The following is an 18,578-nucleotide window of genomic DNA, read 5'->3' as shown; positions in this document are numbered from 1 at the left end:
TAAAATTTAAAAATTGATGAGCCAGACCTGATGGGCTAGTGGTTAAAGTTTGGTGCACTCTGCTTCAGCAGCCTGAGTTTAGTTCCCAGGCGCAGAACCACACTACTCGTCTGTCAGTAGCCATGCTGTGATGGTAGCTCACGTAGATAAACTAGAAGGACTTACAACTAGAATATACAACTATGTACTGGGGCTTTGGGGAGGACAAAAAGAGAGAGAGGAAGATTGGCAACAGATATTAGCTCAGGGCAAATCTTTCCCAGCAAAAAGAAAAGGAAGCCAGTAAAATTTAAAAATAAATAAATAAAAATTGATAAATTGGACTTCATCAAAATTAAAATTTCTTCTCATCATAGAAACTATTAATAAAATGAATAAAATGAATATAGAAGCCACAGACTGGGAAATAATAATAAACATAAATATATACATATATATGGCAAAGAAATTGTTCCAGATTATATAAACTTTATATAATAAAGAATAATTTATAATTTATGTATTTTATTTATATAAATTTTTATTTTATATACAAATTTTATTTGACATATAAATTTATAATTTATTTAAAATTTTTATTTTATATGTATAAATTTTATTTTATTTCTATAAATTTATAATTTAATATATATAAACTATATATTTACATATAAATATATGTAAGTATATATAAACTGTAAATTAATAATAAAAAGACATACTATTCAATTAAAAAGTACATTTCAGGGGCCGGCCCGGTGGCTTAGTGGTTAGGTTCACAGGCTCCACTTCGGCAGCCTGGGGTCTTGCAGATTCGGATCCCGGGCCCGGACCTACACACTACTCATCAAGCCATGCTGTGGCAGGCGTCCCACATAAAATAGAGGAAGATGGGCTCAGATGTTAGCCCAGGGCCAATCTTCCTCAGCAAAAAGAGAAAGACTGGCAACGGATGTTAGCTCATGGCCAATCTCCCTCACCAAAAAAAAAGAAAGACAAAAAGAAATAATTCAAAATAACTAAAAGTGACAGGCACAAAAATATTAACCATAGTATTGTTGTAATAATGTAACCTGAAGCATTTCAAAACCCAACATTGGGTAATAATTAAAGTGCAATAAATATACTTTGTAGAATATGTTAGCCATTAAAAATTATATTTATCATGACTATACATGCTGAAGACATATTTATGCTATAGTTCTTTACATTCTCATAAAAATATACATATGAAAAACACTAAAAGGAAATAAACCGTAACAATAAATTGTTGTCTTGGGCTTGTGGGAGTTTTTTTTCTTCTCAACTTGGTTGAATTTTGATATTTTTCTTTCTTATAAAAATATTTTCAAATTTTTTTGGTTTTTCTTTCTTCTTGATATTTGCAATATTGCATTTTTCTATCCAAGAACATAATTTTTTTATAGTTATTCACATATTATTTATGTCATTCCATCATTTTCTTTCTTTGATTGTTTTTTTATTGCACAAGAAAACCATGGCTACATTTTCATTATTTTTCACGTTATATAAAAGGATCTCAATATTATGCAATAGTTTTAATTTCTAGGAAATAAGCTTTTAACCTGCACTTTAATTTGTGACTATAACAAATGGGATAGACCTTTCCAATGACCCACATACTCATGCCTACCAGATAGAATCATGATATACATGTTTATAATGATATAAACATTAAGTATATGTATTTTGAAAGCATCTGAAAATATTAGCAGTGGTTAGTCTCTGGGTAGTGAGATAACGTTAAACTTCTTTTTTCTTGTCTGCTTTTCCTACAGTGAACATGTATTATTTTGTGATAAAGAGAAATAGTAAATTTCAATCCGTATTTCAGGCTCCTAAAGCCTTGGGCCCAATCCTGATCCAAGTCAGGGTCAGGGAAATGCAGGATTCCCCAGGCCAGAAGATTTCCTATCATGCATTTCATCTTGCTGTTAACACTCCACTTCTGGTCACTTGACCTTGCACTTCTTCCTGTGCCACTTTCTTGACTTTAATAACCTGATGCTCTGGGGCTTCCTCCTCTGGCCCTCAGCCATGCTCCTACCAGTCCCACTGTCCACAACCCCCCGCTGTGGGGTCAGTAAACCTGTTAAGTAAGTGCAGGAAGCAGGGACTCTCAGTCTGGTCTCTCCCTCTTGGTTCCTGGGCTTCTTGGTGTCACACAGGCAACTGGAGTGATAGCTGTACCTCCCTTCCCTCCCTGAATCCCCAGCACCAGAGCCTGCTCAGCCATCCTAGCTCCTGTTCCTGACAGACCTTTATTAACCATGACAAGGGTTTGGAACACCTGTGAAACATCATAATCTCCCCATCTCCCTGTAGAAGCAAATAGAGTTAAAAGAGGCTGTGGAGGGTGGAATGGTGGCAGGTGCATCCCTGGAGAGCCCAGCTCCAGCCTTCCTCGCCTGTCTGTCTCCCCCTCTCAGCACAGATCTCTCAGGAGCCTGGCCAAAACTGCTGAAGGAGAGCTGAAGAGGTGACTGCAAATTGAAATGAACATCCTGCTGAAAAGAATTCAGAATGGTGATAAATAGCTTTATGGGGCCCTAGCATATGCAAACGGCAGAGGACTCTCTCTCCCCATCTGCCCCTGAGTATAAATTAGAGAGGGAGATGAGTTCCTCGTCCCTTCCTCCTGCTAACCCCTACAGTACTTAGAAAAAGAGTGGCCACGCCCAACAAGGAGGACCAAGGAACAGCTCAAATTAGAGGGAACCTCGTTAAAATATGTCTCCTCATTGCTATTCAATCACTAATTGACTTTTCCTCTTCACTTTAATTTTGACATTGGTGTCTTGATTAATTAACTCTGTCACCAAAGCCCCAGGGTGCCACAGAAGGACTCACCAGGAGTTTCTCTCTCTGTGTTCCAGCCAGTTTGACAGGTAGGCTCTCCCTGGCCAGTTCCCCGGGTAATGACCTGAGCTGTTGTAGTCCCTTGAGGAGCAGAAACACATTGTAATTCTCCAGCCATTGGCAGTGGGACCTGGCCGGCAGGAAGAGAAGCAGAAAGCCTAGATTATTGCTCTCCCTCTCTGGCAGCTCATAAATTCCTTCTCTCTCTCTGCGTTCTTGTATGTATATGAAGTTCATCATGGAAACTGTGGCCAATGGGAGAGATGGATCACAAGTGTTGTTTCTGGGTAAGCCTCCTGGGAAATCATTTGTTCACTCACTTGTTCATTTATACATTCATTCATACAGGTATTTAACTTATTTTTCACTGGCCTGTGCTAGACTTGGGGGGGGGGTCAAAAGAAGTATAAATTATGACACTTATAATTTTAGTTAAAGAGATATGACATTCTCTTATAAAAATAGAAGCCAAGATGTGGTGTTCAAAGAAAATCTCCAGGCGAGCCAAGTCAGTTGTCCTGGATATTTTGGCCATGTGTGCCCTCCTCACTTCTGGGACTCTCTGGCATATTTCAATATGCGATGAAGAATCACAGTGAAGCCACCACCAGGTCGAGATTTGGTGAGACAAGTTAAAAAGTCAAAGTTCTCTTCCCCAGCCTGGCTTTCTCCATTCTCTCTTCTGGAATGGAGGGATAAGGCAGCAGGAGAAGGCATATAAGGGAAGGGACGTTTCCACTTCACCCCCTTTTCACCCCACCCCAAAGAGGAGGAAGATTGATAGTTTGGACTGGGCTACCTATGAGTGGAGCCACTTTGCCCTAAAGGTGGGCTGGGGGTCTGCTTTCTGGTCTACACTGCACTGGCAACTCCCAGACATGTTGTTTTTTCCTTCTCTTTTCAGCTTAGTGGCAGAAGTGGCATACTGCCCCAGGGACCCACTCTCCTTGAGCACGCCCCACCATCTTGTCCTCTTCTCTCTGTTGCTTCCACGTAGGAAAGATAAAAGACTCATGACCAGGGAGTGAATTTTTTTCCTATGATAGTTGGTGTGGGGAGGGGGAGAAAACATAAGCCACAGTTGTTTCTGTTTCTTCCAGCCTAACTTACAAAAGCCCTCTGCATTGGGGTTTGGGATCCACCCTCACTAGCAATGAGGTGCTGTTTTATTTTCCTTTTACAATTTTCATCATACACATCTTTCTCTAGAAGACTCATAGAGATGAATGCTGTGAGCTTAGGCAGAATACTGATATTCCAGGGTCCCTTGTCCAAAAACCATCAAAGAGTGCCTGATAGCTGTTCTACGAATGGAGAGCTGAGGAGGCCAGGCTAGACCAAGTCATCCCCCAGTGTGCCTCCTGCAGAAGGCCTGTCCTGATACTATTTTTAGGGCTCTACCCTAATGGAACTCCCTTACCATGTGCTCAGTATCTGAGACATACTTTTCTAGATTACCCTACTTCTTGTATCTCCTAATTGCATTCTTGGTCTATTTTTTAACCTACCTTGGCAACCAACATTAATACCCCTCTGTTTAAAGAAAAAAAAAATCCTAATGGCTTCCTCTAGCCCTTAGAATAAAATCTAATCTCCTCAGCACAGCCTAGGTGGTAGATTATATTGTTGATCTCAACATCTGCTGCTCCTATCTATGGGAGGACTGTACGTCCCACTCCCAATGACATCACATTTGGCCCTGTGATTTGCTTTGGCCAATGAAAATGGCACATCTACTTCTATGCAGAAGCTTTAAGCCATCACATGGTCCTCCACTTTCTCTTTTTCCTCTGCTAGGAAACCAGCACTGTCCCAGATAGGAGCTGTCCCATTTACCTGGGTCCTGGTGTGAAGATGTGCAACCAATCCACAATGGACATGGAGCGTGAGTGATAAGTGAACTTCTTTACCGTATGCTACTGAGATTTGAGGGTCATTTGTTACCATGCAGCTTGCCCCAATCTGATTGATACACTCTACAATGTGATCTGACCCCGACCACTTTTCTGATCTCATGTCCTGCTTTCCATCCACTTGCCCACTATATTCCAAACACCCTGGCCTTCTTTCTCTTCTATGGACATGCCAAGCTTGTTCTGACCTCAAAGCCTTTGCATATGCTGTTCCCTCTGCCTGACTTGCTTTTCCCTGAGGTTTTCACGTGGCTGGCTCCTCTTCATTATTCAGATCTTGGTTCAAAAGCTACCTTCTTAAGAAATGCCTTTCCTGAACCCCTATCTAACATAGCCCCCAGTCCTCCCTATCACATTATCCTGTTTTATTTTGTATAATTTATTATTTGTCTTCCCTCCTTGGAATGAACGCTCTGTGAACATAGAGACCTTGTCCATCAGAGTCACTTCTGTATCTCCAGACACTAGAAGGTCACCTGACACATAGGAGACCCTCAGTATTTGTGTCATGAATAAATGAATGTCTCTCCTAAGCTTTAAACCCATTTTCAGGACACCTCTTCCTGGAAATCCTCAAACTCCACAGATCCAACACAGAATTCATAATTCTGTCCTCTCTTCCCTCACCCCAACCTCCGCCGCCTCCTCTATTCCCTGATTAACAACATCATCATTCACCCCTAACCGGAAACCTCAGAGGACTTTTCCATCCTCCCTCTTGCTCACTTCCCCCACTTCCAATCAGTCACCACACTGATCCTTTTTTTTAAATCTCTCTCTAATCCACTTTTCCCTCCTTCCCACGCACCTGCCCTCACTCAGGCCCTCATCATCCTTTGCCTGGATTATCACAATCTTTGCAGAACAGGGTTCCCTGTTTCCAGTTTTCTCCCCTCCCATCTGTGCTGCACACTGCCACCAGAATTATCTTTCTAAAATCTGATAATGTCACTCCCCTGTTTAGAAGGATTTCAAAGGAGCTATAGGATAAAGCTTAACTCCTTAGAGGCCATGAGATACCTCTGCATTCTGGCACCTGCCAAGTGTCCAGGGTCTCTCCTACAGCTCACTGTCGGACCCGTCACCCCATCCAGCCACGAGGAAGCAGGGTAGTGGCTCCAACACGGGTCCCTCTCCCTGGGATGCCCTTCCCCTGCAACCCCTTGCCCCCGTGAACACACACACTCCCATCAGCTTGCATCCACCTACTGTGAGCTTTCTCTGCTCCTCTTTCTCAGCCATCTGAGTTACCAGCACTCCTCTGTCTAGCTCTCCCAACTCCTCCTTCCCCTCCTCCTGCAAAAATGAAAATAGTTCTAATTATGAGCTCCATCCTTTTTCATCCTTTAGCACGTTATGCAAACCTCTATTATAAGCCATCACATGGCATTGTATGCTTTTGGGGACAGGTTTGTCTCCCCAAAATGTCTGTGCATTCCTAAGGGCTCAACAAGTAACCTTTCTTGTTTGAGTCCCCAGTACTTCACACAGTGCCTGATAGACACAGTATGTGCTCAGTAAATCTTGTTCCAGTGAATAGACAGTATTAAGTATAAGGAGTATACTTATACTAATAGATGGACTAATTATATTACAAGCTAGAGCATTCATTTGCATGATATGACCAGGGAAAAAGAATGCAAATGATAGTGGGATCAACTCTCAGTCTCAATTCTGCCCTAATAAAGCTACCCTACAAAATGGATACTCACCTAGTAGCATAGGAAGAGGATCCCAGAATTTCAGGAGCCCTATGCACTCATTTTAGTTCCAGACCTCACTAGTCCTTGGACCTTAGGTGTGGCTCTTAAACTCTCCTTTACTGCTTATATAGCTTTCTCCCACGTGCATACTACAAGAAAGGGCTTTACTAATGCTGCTCCTATTTTACAGATGGGAAGAGGGGAATTAAGTGATGTTCCCAAACCACACGATTAGTAAGCTGCAAAGTTAGACCTTGAACTCAGGGTCTCTGTTTTGCAAACTCTGCACCATCCTTACCCAGCTGGACTGTCTTCCCATCAAAGGAGAGCGTTAGTAAGTAGGTTATTTCCCACTCCCATCACCTCTAGAATGCTTAATTCCAGTGCTCTCTTCCCCCCGGGCTGTCTTGAGACACTCTTCCACCTAACCTCTCACAGTCCCAGGCACCCATCAGGGCCAAGCCTCCGGGGAGTGGGCCGGGACCCCCAGCTCCTCACTCAGGAAGTGGAGGCTACCCCCAACAAGGAGCAGCAGGGCCCTCAGCGCAGCCAGTCTGAAGCCTGGCTGTCATGTTAGGAGATTCAGATTCCAACTTAATACTATCTGAGGCTCAAAATAACCCCTCCAGTCTCCCTGCTTATGTCTTAAACGTGGTTCTTAACAGCAATGATGGCACCTGTGGGGGAGGAAAAAGAAGGGATTTAGGCTGGGAGTTGGTTTCATGTCACCTAAAAGGATTATTTTATACCATCAGAAAGCTAATTCCCCTCCTACTAGGGGAGGATGGATTAGGTCTTTACTTCAGATGGTACTTTATGAAAAGATTATTTAAAGAGTATAGGGCAAAATGGATACATCTGACAATATCTGCTACAGCTGGGGTTTTGGCTGCCTGAGAAACAATTGTTATTTATGCAATTAGTAGATTGCTTGCATCAGTGCTAATCTCTATGCTGTCTGCACACAAGCGTCCACACACTCCTGTTGTGGCGTTTTCTTCCCCATGTCCTCCTATTTTTGACTAAGACTAACACAAAATGCCACCGCCTCCATGAAGTCTTCCCTGGTCTCTCTACCCAGAAGTGGACTAGCTCCCCTCCTCGAAGGTACTGTATTATCATACCCTGCTTTGTGCAGGAGCTCTACCTGCCTGTGCCTTCTCCCCGCAGACCTGAGCATCTTACACACATAATACTCAAGCCCCACAAGGCCATGCATACAATGGGCAGTGAGAAATGTAAAAGCTTCTCTGTGCTCCATGGATCTTAGCTGTCCGCCCAGGCAGTGTAGGGAAGCAGAATTTTGGAGGCCTCCAGGGGTCAGGAGGGCACTGATGTTGCTTGGAGTGGGGTTCTGCCCATCTGAATCTCGCCATATTGTTATCCACACAGGGGTTTTGGGGCTGAAGAGTGCATGGTGTGATCTGCCATCCTGAGAGGCCTCCAGGAAACTGCTATCCAGAGCATCTAGTCAGATACCCCGGGACTCATGCTGCTCGCTTACTTACGGTGGAGCAGTTTTGAGAAAAGTATTGAGGAACAATGCTGGATTACTCTTCTGAAAAGTCCTTGGGCGTGGTACCACAGAAGTAAGTCTGGACTCACTCAGAGTTGAAGAAGGCTATCTCCTGAGTCCCCAGAAATCTGTGAATGGCACCTATGTTCATCCATAGCACTGCCACCCCCAATGAGTGCTGACTCTCCCAGCCTCTCCCACATCACTGTCCTCCGGCCCACACTGAACTAATGCCAGCCCTCATGCCTCGTACTCTTCCCTGCATCCAAGAAACACACAGTTTCTTCTGCCTGGACTCCCCTGCCCTCAGCCCTTCTCCATTCCATGAATTCCTCCCCCACTCCTTTAGATGTCACCTCTTCTCTGAAGCCTTCCCTGATGCCTCTGGTAGATTCAGGGCATCCTTGTTTTCCTAGTATTCATTATCTGAGATAGAGAGAGGCAAAAATCACCATACATGGAAACATTCACTAATAAATGGCCACTCATAATAAATAATCAACAACTAGTATTGAGTGCCCATCCTGTACCAGGAGCTGATCTCTGCACTTGGAATTCAGCTATAAGCAAAATAGACAAACAGCTCCACCCTTGTGCAGGGTGGGACAGCAATACAAAATAAACACAATAATAAGTAAATTATATAACATGTTAGAGGTTGATAGGTGTGTACAAAAGGGAAAAAGTAGAGAGGGTAAAGAGGATGGAGAATGTTGAGGGCGACGAGAGAGGGAAGGGCAGGGTTAAATGGGGGGGTCTGGACAGGCCTCCTCGAGCAGGTGACATTCAACCAAAGACTAAAGAGACAAAGGACTAGTCAAGCAGATTTCCATAGGAAGACCGTTCTTTGAAAACTGTGGCCCGGGGGCCGAACCCAACCTGCCACTTGTTTTTAGATGGCCCACCAGCTAAGAATGTTTCTTATGTTTTTAAAGAGTTGAAAAAAGTCAAAAGAAAAGTAGTATTTCATGACACATAAAAGCTCCATGAAATTCAAATTTCACTGTCCAAAAATAAAGTTGTATTGGAACACAACCACCCTCCTTCGTTATGTACTGTCTATGGCTGCTTTCGCGCTGCAGCGGCGGAGTCGAGTAGCTGTGACAGAGGCCTTCAAAGCCTAAAATATTTACTATCTGGCCCTTTGCAGAAAAAGTGTACTGACCCCTGAGTTAGAGCAAAGGCCCTGGGGCAGGAACAGGAATAGGAAGGAGACAAGCATAGCTGGAGTGAGAGGGGTGATGAACAGGGAGGAGGATAGGGCGGGAACAGGCTGGGGAAGGAGTGCAGATCATGGAAGTTCTTTCAGGCCATTTGGTTTCAACTCAATAGGGAGCAATAGGAAGTCATTTCAGGATTCTGATTAGAGGAGCCACAGAGTCTGACTTATGTTTCAAGATGTCTTCAGCGGCTCTATTGAGACCAGACTGTTATCTTAAGGGGCTATTGCCATTACTTAGGTGAGAAAAGACAGTGGCTCTGACCAGGGTGGTAGCACTCAGTGTAGGTGATAAGAAGTGGTCTGATAGTGGGTATGTTTCAGACACAGAGTCAACAAGATTTCCTGATGGATTTGACATGGGATGTGAGAAAAAGAGAAAGACAAAGGAGGACTGGAAGGTTTTGGAGTGAGCAATTGGAAGGTGGAGCAGGTTTGTGGGGAAGTATCACGATTCCATGTAGCCATGCTGGGTTGAAGTGTCTGTTAGACAAGCCACTGGTGATGCTGAGTGTCAGCTGAATTGATGAATTTGGAGTTCAGAAGAGAGGACTGGGTAGAGATATGAATTTGGGAGTTGTAAGCATGTAAGTAGTATTTTAAATCATGGGACTAGATGAGGTCTCCGAGGAAGTGCATATAGAAAGAGAGAAGAGGACTGATTGATCCTTGGACAGGTCGGCCTTAAGGACTCAGAGGAGAAAGGAAGGGAGCAGCAGAGGAGGCTAAAAGGAGTGTCCAATGAAGCAGGTAGAGACGAGGACAGAGCGGAAGCCAGGTGGAGAGGCCGTGTCAAGGAGGAGGAGAGATTATCCTGGTCCAGTGGTGCCGCAGTGTAAGCAACATGAGGCCAAGGGCCGATCACTGATTTAGCAACATGGAGGGTGCAGGTGGACTTGACAAGAACAGGTTTGGGGGAGAGACTGGAGTGAGAGCTGATTAAAGTGAATTTGAGAGTGGCGAGAAAGAGAAATTGGAGAAAGTGAGTATAGACAACACTTTTGAGGAGGTCTGCTGCACAGGGTAGCAAAGAAATGGAACACCAGCTGGAGAGGAAGGGCGTATTGATGAGTATAATCTAACAGAGAGCAAAACTGTGATGCCGTAGGAGAGGGGGGATTTTTGCTAGAGGAACTGGTGCACATACGGATTGACCGTGGAAAGTCCTCACTGCCCACGGAACGCTAGCACCTTTCCATACCACCATGTTAGGAACTTTGTTCAAACTTATTCACTTATTTATTTATTCATTCATTCTACATAGTTTCACTGAATGCCCTCAACCTGCCTGGTTTGGTTCTGGGCACTGGGGATACACAGCATGGACAAGTCCAATGATCTCTGCTCTCTTGCAGGTTACATGCTAGTGGGGGAGCTTTTGAGGGTAACTGAAAACTCTGAGTGCAATTGACTCAAAAGGCAAGAACATTTAATATCTCCTATAATGAAAGTCCAGATAAAGGTTCACAATTATGCCGTTATCACAGCCTCAAGCATCACAGTCATGCCATTATTGGAGCTGGAATCAAAATGCACCACCATTGTCTACTTTTCTATCCCCTATGTTGACAGTGATTTTCTTTAAAGGGATAATATTTATAACCCCAGCACCTACTGCAGCTTCTGACACAGGGAAGGAACTTTTAAAATGTTTGCTGAGTGAATACAAAAAACCTGAGAGCTGGGGAAAAAGCCTCCTTTAAAATTTCTCCATAATATTCACCCCTGTGAGTTACTGAGCTACGCTTTTCAAAAGCAGAACATCCCTAAGACGTCTAACACCTTCGTGCAGACAGGTGTCCACGCTGAAGTTTAAATTAGTTTCCCTGGATACTTTTCTGTTAACAACCAGCTGAGATCAATGGTCCCTTATCAATTGGATTTTTCCACGCAGCGGGATGAAGGGGACATCTGGGAGGGGTAATTTGGAAACTGAGGCACTACAAGGTGATGTGAGATTCTGACCCAGTGGTTGGTCCTGGTGACATCATCAGGACACTAATACCAGTGGAGGAGTCATGGTGGGGGGACACGAGAAGGGGTACAGAGGGAGAAAGGAGGCGAAAGGTCTCATTCTACCTGAGGCCTTGCCCCTGGGGCCCCCTTGGCAAGTTGTCCTGACCTGCATCTCAAGCCAGCAGGGGGGTTGCTGACACAAGTCACAGCCTGATTCCCAGGTTTCAGGAAACGGAGCTTCCAATTTTCAAATGGTCTTTCCAACTGTTTGAATTAGTAGGCTGCCTATCTGTGATTACTTTTCCACTCTTCTAAAAGTTCTGTCAGTATATGTGCTTGGAGAGAAGAGACATCTTGTTTTCACTGGACAATCCTAGCCGCTCCCACAGTTTCAACTGTTGAGGGGTGAACGCTGATGACACCCTCTTGCTGGTGTTTCCAGCTGTTGATGGGGGCTCTCAACCTGAAGGTCATCCTCCTCCCTTCGTTGCTGTTCTGAGGCTAACGAATGGAGCGGGGTCTGGGAAAGACTTTGCAGTTTTTCCAGGCACACCTGTGCGTGGATTTGACCTTGCGGTTTTAGACGTCTCAAACCACCATCATCGATCCAACACCAGCCACATGATCTGAGAAGAATTTTGTATTCTGGCTTGTGAGGTCACAGTAACAGTAACAATTCAAGTTTCCCTGGCTAGAGCTTATTCAGAAGTTCAGAACCCTGTCAACTGGCCCTGGGCAAGTGTTCCTAGAAATTCAAACACACAAGAATCATCCCACCAAGCACCCCCTGCCCCAGAGCCCTCATGGCACTTTGCTTGAAGTAAAAGTGGGGGCAGTGTCCCTCTCCTCCATTCTGGATACCTGGGGACCCAAGCAAGGCGCTGAGCACCCCGATCCCACAGAGCCCTTCAGGAGAACTGGACCATGGGCTTCTGTCCACACCTCCATTTTCCACAGTATGCAGACCCCAGTCTGTGGGTCAGAAGGGACAGACACAAGCCATCTGCCTGCACCCCCGTCTCCCTCCTCCTCTGGCTTCCCCCCCACCTCTGTTCTGCTCTGCTGAATGTGGCTCTGCCCCGCCCCCATTCTGCACTGACCAGTCAGGGGTACTTCAGCGCAGTACAGAAATCAAGGTCACAGGGTCTGGAGTCACGACAACCTGGGCTCCAATGACAACTGCGCTAGTTACAAACGGTGCAACCTTGGCCACAGGACTTAACCTTCATAAGCTTCCATTTCCCAAACATGAGCTGGGGAGAAGGATTCCTTCTTTACAAAACCATTGTGAGAGTTAAAGGAGATCATGCATGGAAAGGGTTTAGGATAGCAACAGGCACATGGCATGGCTCAGTAAATGTTAACTAACTGTATTTTTATATATTTTTTCTTATAGTTGTTCCATGCCTAAATTTGACCAATTCCCATCACTTTCACCATTAATATCTCTGATCGACTCCTCACCATCTCCTGCCAGATGACTGTAAGAGCCTGCCTACATTTGTTCTTGCCTCCCTATGATGAACCTGCGCAGAGCAGATAGAATGCACCTTTCCACACATAAACCAGATCATGTGTATCCTCCACTTCAAACTCCCATCACTCTAGAATAAAGCCAGCCTGCTGTCCACGGCCCCTGCCTGTCCCACCCCATCCCCCCTCCTCCCCACTCTCCCAACCTCTGCCCAGCCTCTACGGCAATCTTGCTTGTCCTGGACACGCTGTTACCTGTCCTCTCTCACGGCCTTGACACTTGGTATTCCTGCTGTCTGCATAGATCTCCATATCACTTAAGTCTCTGCTCAAATGTCACCCCTTTGTCCTTTCTGTCCACCTTACCTACACAGACATCCGTCCCCCAGGGGCACTCTCTATCCCCCTACCCTGCTCTAAAGCCTTCATAGCACTTGCTATCATCTGAATGTTTGAGTCCACCCCCCAAATTCATATGTTGAAATCCTAATGCCCAAGGTGATGGTATTAGGAGGTGGGGCCTTTGAGAGGGGCTTAGGTCGTGAGGATGGAGCCCTCATGAATGGGATTAGTGTCCTTATAAAAGAGACTCCAGAGGGCTCCCTCGCCCCTTCCATCATGTGGGGACAAGTCAGCAGTCTACAATCCAGAAGAGGGCCTTCACCAGCCCCTGACCATGCTAGTGCCATGATCATGGACTTCCAGCCTTCAGAACTGTGAGAAATAAATTTCTGTTGTTTATAAGCCACCCGGTCTATGATATTTTGTCATAGTGGCCCAAACGGACTAAGAAAGTACTTATCACTATATAAAACTATACCAGTTATGCATTTATTTAATCCATAGTATTTATTTTGTGCAATATTAATATAATATTTATTTTATGCAATATTAATTTAATACATAAAATAATACCTTCTTAACAGCTTCTATCTCTTTACTGTGCTTTATTTGTCTGAATAGCACTTATCACCACCTGACATGTTATTCATTTGTTTTTTCACTAACTTGTAGCCTGTGTGTCTCCATTAGACTCAAGCTCCCTAAGAGGAGCAATCTTGTTGGTGCCTGAAACAGTGCTCAGTGTGTAGCAGGCCTTCAATAAATATTTGTTGGGTCAATGAATAATTTCATGCCCTTTACAGTCTTCTTTCTGCAACACAAGTCGCCTCTCCACATCCCTGTCCCCCACAGCCCGGTTCTCCCACGTCCACCTCGGTGTTGAAGAGGCCCGTCTAACCTCTGGGCACCAACAAGGAAGGTTTACTCCAAGTAGACACGGACCATTACAGAGCAGCTAGTGAGGAGATTCACTGCTTGTTCAGTGCTCTGAGTTCAGAGAGTGAAGTCATGGTCATCAGACACAGGCCAGCGTGTGAATGTGCAGTGTCCCCCTGAGAGGCCTCCGAGGAGACAGCAGCCACAGGCCAGTGTTCTTTCCTGGCAACAGGATAGCCGACTGTGGAGAGAAGGGCAGGAGCCACGATAATGTGGCCTGTTACCTGTCTGGGTTCGAAACCAAAATGCCCAGGGTCCCCGTCTGTCTTGCAGCTTCTCATGAACTTGCTGCAGATTCTCCTCTTCAAGTGTCCCCGGGACAGTGGCCTTAACTTTGGGCCAGTCAGGCCCTTCATCCTCTCTATTTTGAGCTGTCAACACAATGCACTCTCAGCCAGCATAAGTCATGCAGACTGGTACATGTGTGTGCGTGCACGTGTGTGTGGTAAAATATACATAACACAAAATTTACCATTTTAACCACTTTAAGTGTGCAGTTCAGTGACATTAAGTACATTCACATTGTTGTACAACCATCATCACTATCCATCTGCAGACTTTTTCATCCTTCCAAACTAAATGTGCCTGTTAAATAGTAACTCCCCCCAGCTCCTGGCAATCTCCACTCTACCTTCTGTCTCTGTGAGTTTGACTACTGAAGATACTTGACACTAGTAGAATCATACAATAGTTGTCCTTTTGTGTTTGGCTTATGTCACTTAGCATAATATTTTCAAGATTCATCAATGTTGTAGCATGTATCAGAATTTCTTACTTTTAAGGTTAAATAATACTTCAGTGTATGTATATGCCACATTTTCTTTATCAATTCATCCATCAATGGACATTTGGGTTGTTTCCACCTTTTGGCTATTATGAATGATGCTGCTATAAACATTGGTGTACAAATATCCATTCAAGTCTCTGCTTCCAATTCTTTTGGGTATATACTCAGAAGTGGAATGGCTGGATCATATTCTATGATGCGATGTTTAGTTTTTTGAGGAACTGCCATACTGTTTTCCATAGTGGCTGCACCATTTTACATCCCCACCAGCAATGCACATTGTTCCAATTTCTCCACATCCTCGCCAACACTTACTATTTTCTGTTTTTTTTGGTAGTAGCCATCCCAATGGATGTGAGGTGGTATTTCATTATGGTTTGATATACATTCCCTAATGATTAGTGGTGTTGAACATCTTCTCATATGTTTATTGGCCATATGAATTACTACTTTGCTTTTGTTAGAAAAATCGTGTATAACAAAACTGTTTACAGTCTAACAAATTACAGAAATACCAGAGTTACAGTCTAACGTAGCCCCATTTAAGACATCTGAATTGGTTTTGTTCTCCCAATTTCACAAATTTCCCTCTTTTTTATCTAAAGGGGTTCTTATAATAGGTCATCCAGGAAACTTGGTTTCGTCACACCATAGGCAGCCTCCCAACACCTGACTTGATTGATTGCTTCCTTCTCGGTTCCCATAACATAACCCCAGATCTCTTCAAATGTTTTCCTCTAGGCATCTTGTCAAGGTCAACATATTCACTTTCTTTCCTCGCTGCTGCTAAGGTGCTCAGACCTTCTGAGGAGGCTAAGGCCCCCTTGGGGTGAGGCCGTCACTTCCAGCAGCCGCCTGCCCAGCACTCACCCGCACCATCAGTCTCTGAGCTTCCCTGTGTGTACTTGGCCCTCGGTCTGCACGATGATGAGGTGATGCTGACAGAGGATAAGATCAATGCCCTCATCAAACAGCCGGTGTAAATGTGGAACCTTTCTGACCTGACTTGTTTCCAAAGGCCCTGGCCAAGGGCCACACTGGGAGCCTCACTGCAGTGGGGGCTGGTGGCCCTGCTCCAGCAGGGGGCGCTGCACCAGAAGGAGGTTCTACCTCATCCAGCACTGCTGCCCAGGAGAAGAAAGGGGAAGCAAAGAAAGAGGAATCTGAGAAGTCCAATGATGACATGGGCTTTGGTCTTTTTGACTAGACCTCTTTGTAACAAGTTCAGCAAAGCTGAACTCTTAAAAAAAAAAGTCCATCCAATCTGCCTGTTTCTTCCAGATCCACTTGCTGCTTCCTCATTATCTTCAGCTGTTATGACCACTCGCCTCTTTCATCAATGCCTTTTTCACAGTGTCCACTTGCTCACTTCCCACTCTCTCTCCTCAAACCAGTTCAGTCCAGTTGGTTTTGCTTCTCCCACCCCCTCTGCTCTTGTCCCGTTTCTGAGGCTGTCTGTCCAGATCCAATGTCTGCTTCTTTTCCCTTGTCCTTCAGCTCCATTTGGCTCAGGTAATAACGTCTTCTTTATTGACACAAGTCTGCCTTCCCCTAGGCATCCTTCTTCCACTCTGGTCACTTCTTAATCTTCTTTGCAGGTATCTCTTCTTTACATGGTGTGCCGATGTTTGCATTTCACAGAGCTTAGCCTACCGCTCTTCTCTACACACTGTCCTTGGGTGATTATACACATTCCCACTGCTTTAAGTACCATCCATAATTTGATAACCCCTAAATTTAGACCTGCTATCACATCACTCCTCTGAGTTCCAGACTCACATATACAACTATCTCCTTGAAATGCCCACTTGGGTAGCTCATAGATATCTCATAGTTAATACAGCCAGCATTAAATCCTTGATTTTCCCCCCTCAAATCCTTTGTTTTCTTCATCTCTATAAATGGTAGCACTATCCGCACAAGTGCTTAAATAAGAAAACTAGGCCACCTTCTTAATTCCAATTTCTGTCTCTGCTCCAATTCAATCCATTATTAAGTCCTGTTGTTTCTACCTCCAAAATATTTCTTAACTCCACTCACTTCTCTTCTATTCCTTCAAATACTTCCATCAACACTATCACCATCTTTCCCCTGGATGGGTACAATCGCCTCCTCACTGGATGTCCTTGCTTCTGGTCTTGCACAACTCCAATCTATTATCTCTGCAGAAATCAGATCATGGGACACTCCTCCCTAAAACCCTTTAATGGCTTCTCATTATACCTCAAATAAAACACAAATATCTTATCATGGTCAATGAATCCTAAATGATCTGGGCCTTGCCTGATGCTCTAAACTCATCTTGTGGCTGTCTCCTCCTCGCTACACTCTAGCCAAGGCCTCTTTTTTCCTGGAACTTCCAGAACTCTTTCCCATTTCATAGTCATTGCTCACACTCATGCCTTTGCCTAGAGACACATTCACTCACCTTTCCCATGGCTGCCTCCATTTCATCCTTCAGAACTTAGTTAAATGTTGCTTCTTTAGAGAGGCTTCTCTGACCACCCTAATTAGCTAAATTTTCTATTTCTGCACTCTGGTAATTTCTTTTTTTTTTTTGTTTTTGTGAGGAGAACCAGCCCTGAGCTAACATCCAATGCCAATCCTCCTCTTTTTTTTCTTTTTTTTTTTTTTGCTGAGGAAGACTGGCCCTGGGCTAACATCCGTGCCCCTCTTCCTCTACTTTATATGGGACGCTGCCACAGCATGGCTTTAACAAGCGGTGCATCACTGCGCACCCAGGATCCAAACCGGCGAACCTCGGGCCGTGACAGCGGAGCACGCACACTTAACTGCTTGTGCCACAGGGCGGGCCCCCTCTGGTAATTTCTTTCATAGCATGTATTACCGTTTGTGCTCAGTTGATCACTTAAAAATATTTTTTACACCTTCTTAGTCTCAGACACTGTGCTAGGCCCAGGGGATACAACTGTGAACAAAATCTCATATAGCCCATACTCTCACAGAGCTTTTAGTGTAATGGAGAAAACATATATTAATTTCTTTAAAAATCACAACCATGTGTGTATAATACAAAGTGACATGAGTACTATGAGGGCATTTCTATTTCAAAATATAGCTAGGCAGCTAGCACTGGACCAGGCTTCCCCAGAGAAGTGATGCTTCAGCCTGTATCTGAGACTTGGTAGGGGTTAACCAGGCAAAGGGAGGAGAGTAGCTTTCCAGCAGAAGGAAGAACATATGCAAAGATCTTTCAGAAAGATGGAGCAAAATGCTGGCAAGGTCAGGGTGGCAGCTGTGCAGAGAATCAAGTGGAGAGTGGTGCATGATGTGACTGGGAGCTAGTCAAGGAACGCCGTGTGAGGCCTTGGATACCATGTCGAAGATCTTGGTTTAATCCCAGGAGGAGAAGGAAGCTGTTCAAGAGGCAGGTTAGAGGTTGGGAGTCACGTGATCATGTCTGCTTTTTCAGAAGATCACTCCAACTACAGTGTGGAAAATAGTTGGGAGAGGCCATAGAAGCACGGAGAGACCAGTAGGTAGCCTGGGGAGAAATGATGGCAGTGGATTGGAGAGGTGCAATAGTGTTAGGGAAACGTGGACAGATTGGGAAGATATTTAGAAATCAAATCAATAGGAGTTTGTGATGGATTAGATATAGATACTGAAGGAGAAGAAAGTTTCAAGGAAAACTCCTAGATTTCTGACTTAAGAAACTGAATGGATTGTGGTGCCACTCACTGAAATCAAGAAAACTAAAAAAGAGAAACAGATAATTAGACGTGAACCAGGCAGAGGCTTCCAGACAGAAAGGGATCATGAGTTTGGTCTTAGACTTGTTGAGTTTAAGCGGCCTTTGAGAATGCAAGTGGAGATATAGTAGGACTCAGATATATTTGGGCAAAGAACCCAG

General features: G+C 44.5%; 1 protein-coding gene across 1 annotated transcript in view; it reads left to right on the top strand.

Annotated features, from left to right (window-relative positions):
• The window catches only part of LOC131400039 (plexin-A4-like), a 177,668-nt gene extending 161,757 nt beyond the window's left edge, over positions 1 to 15,911 (top strand). The window contains 2 exon segments of the mRNA XM_058534702.1: positions 15,553 to 15,673; positions 15,676 to 15,911. Coding sequence (XP_058390685.1) covers positions 15,553 to 15,673; positions 15,676 to 15,911 — 357 coding nt within the window.
• Positions 15,912 to 18,578: the final 2,667 nt, after the last annotated feature.

The sequence above is a fragment of the Diceros bicornis genome, chromosome 3 (assembly GCF_020826845.1).
Source record: "Diceros bicornis minor isolate mBicDic1 chromosome 3, mDicBic1.mat.cur, whole genome shotgun sequence".
NCBI classification, from domain to species: domain Eukaryota; kingdom Metazoa; phylum Chordata; class Mammalia; order Perissodactyla; family Rhinocerotidae; genus Diceros; species Diceros bicornis.
Note: the sequence above shows the minus strand (reverse complement) of the source record. Positions and strands in the feature narration are given on the sequence as shown.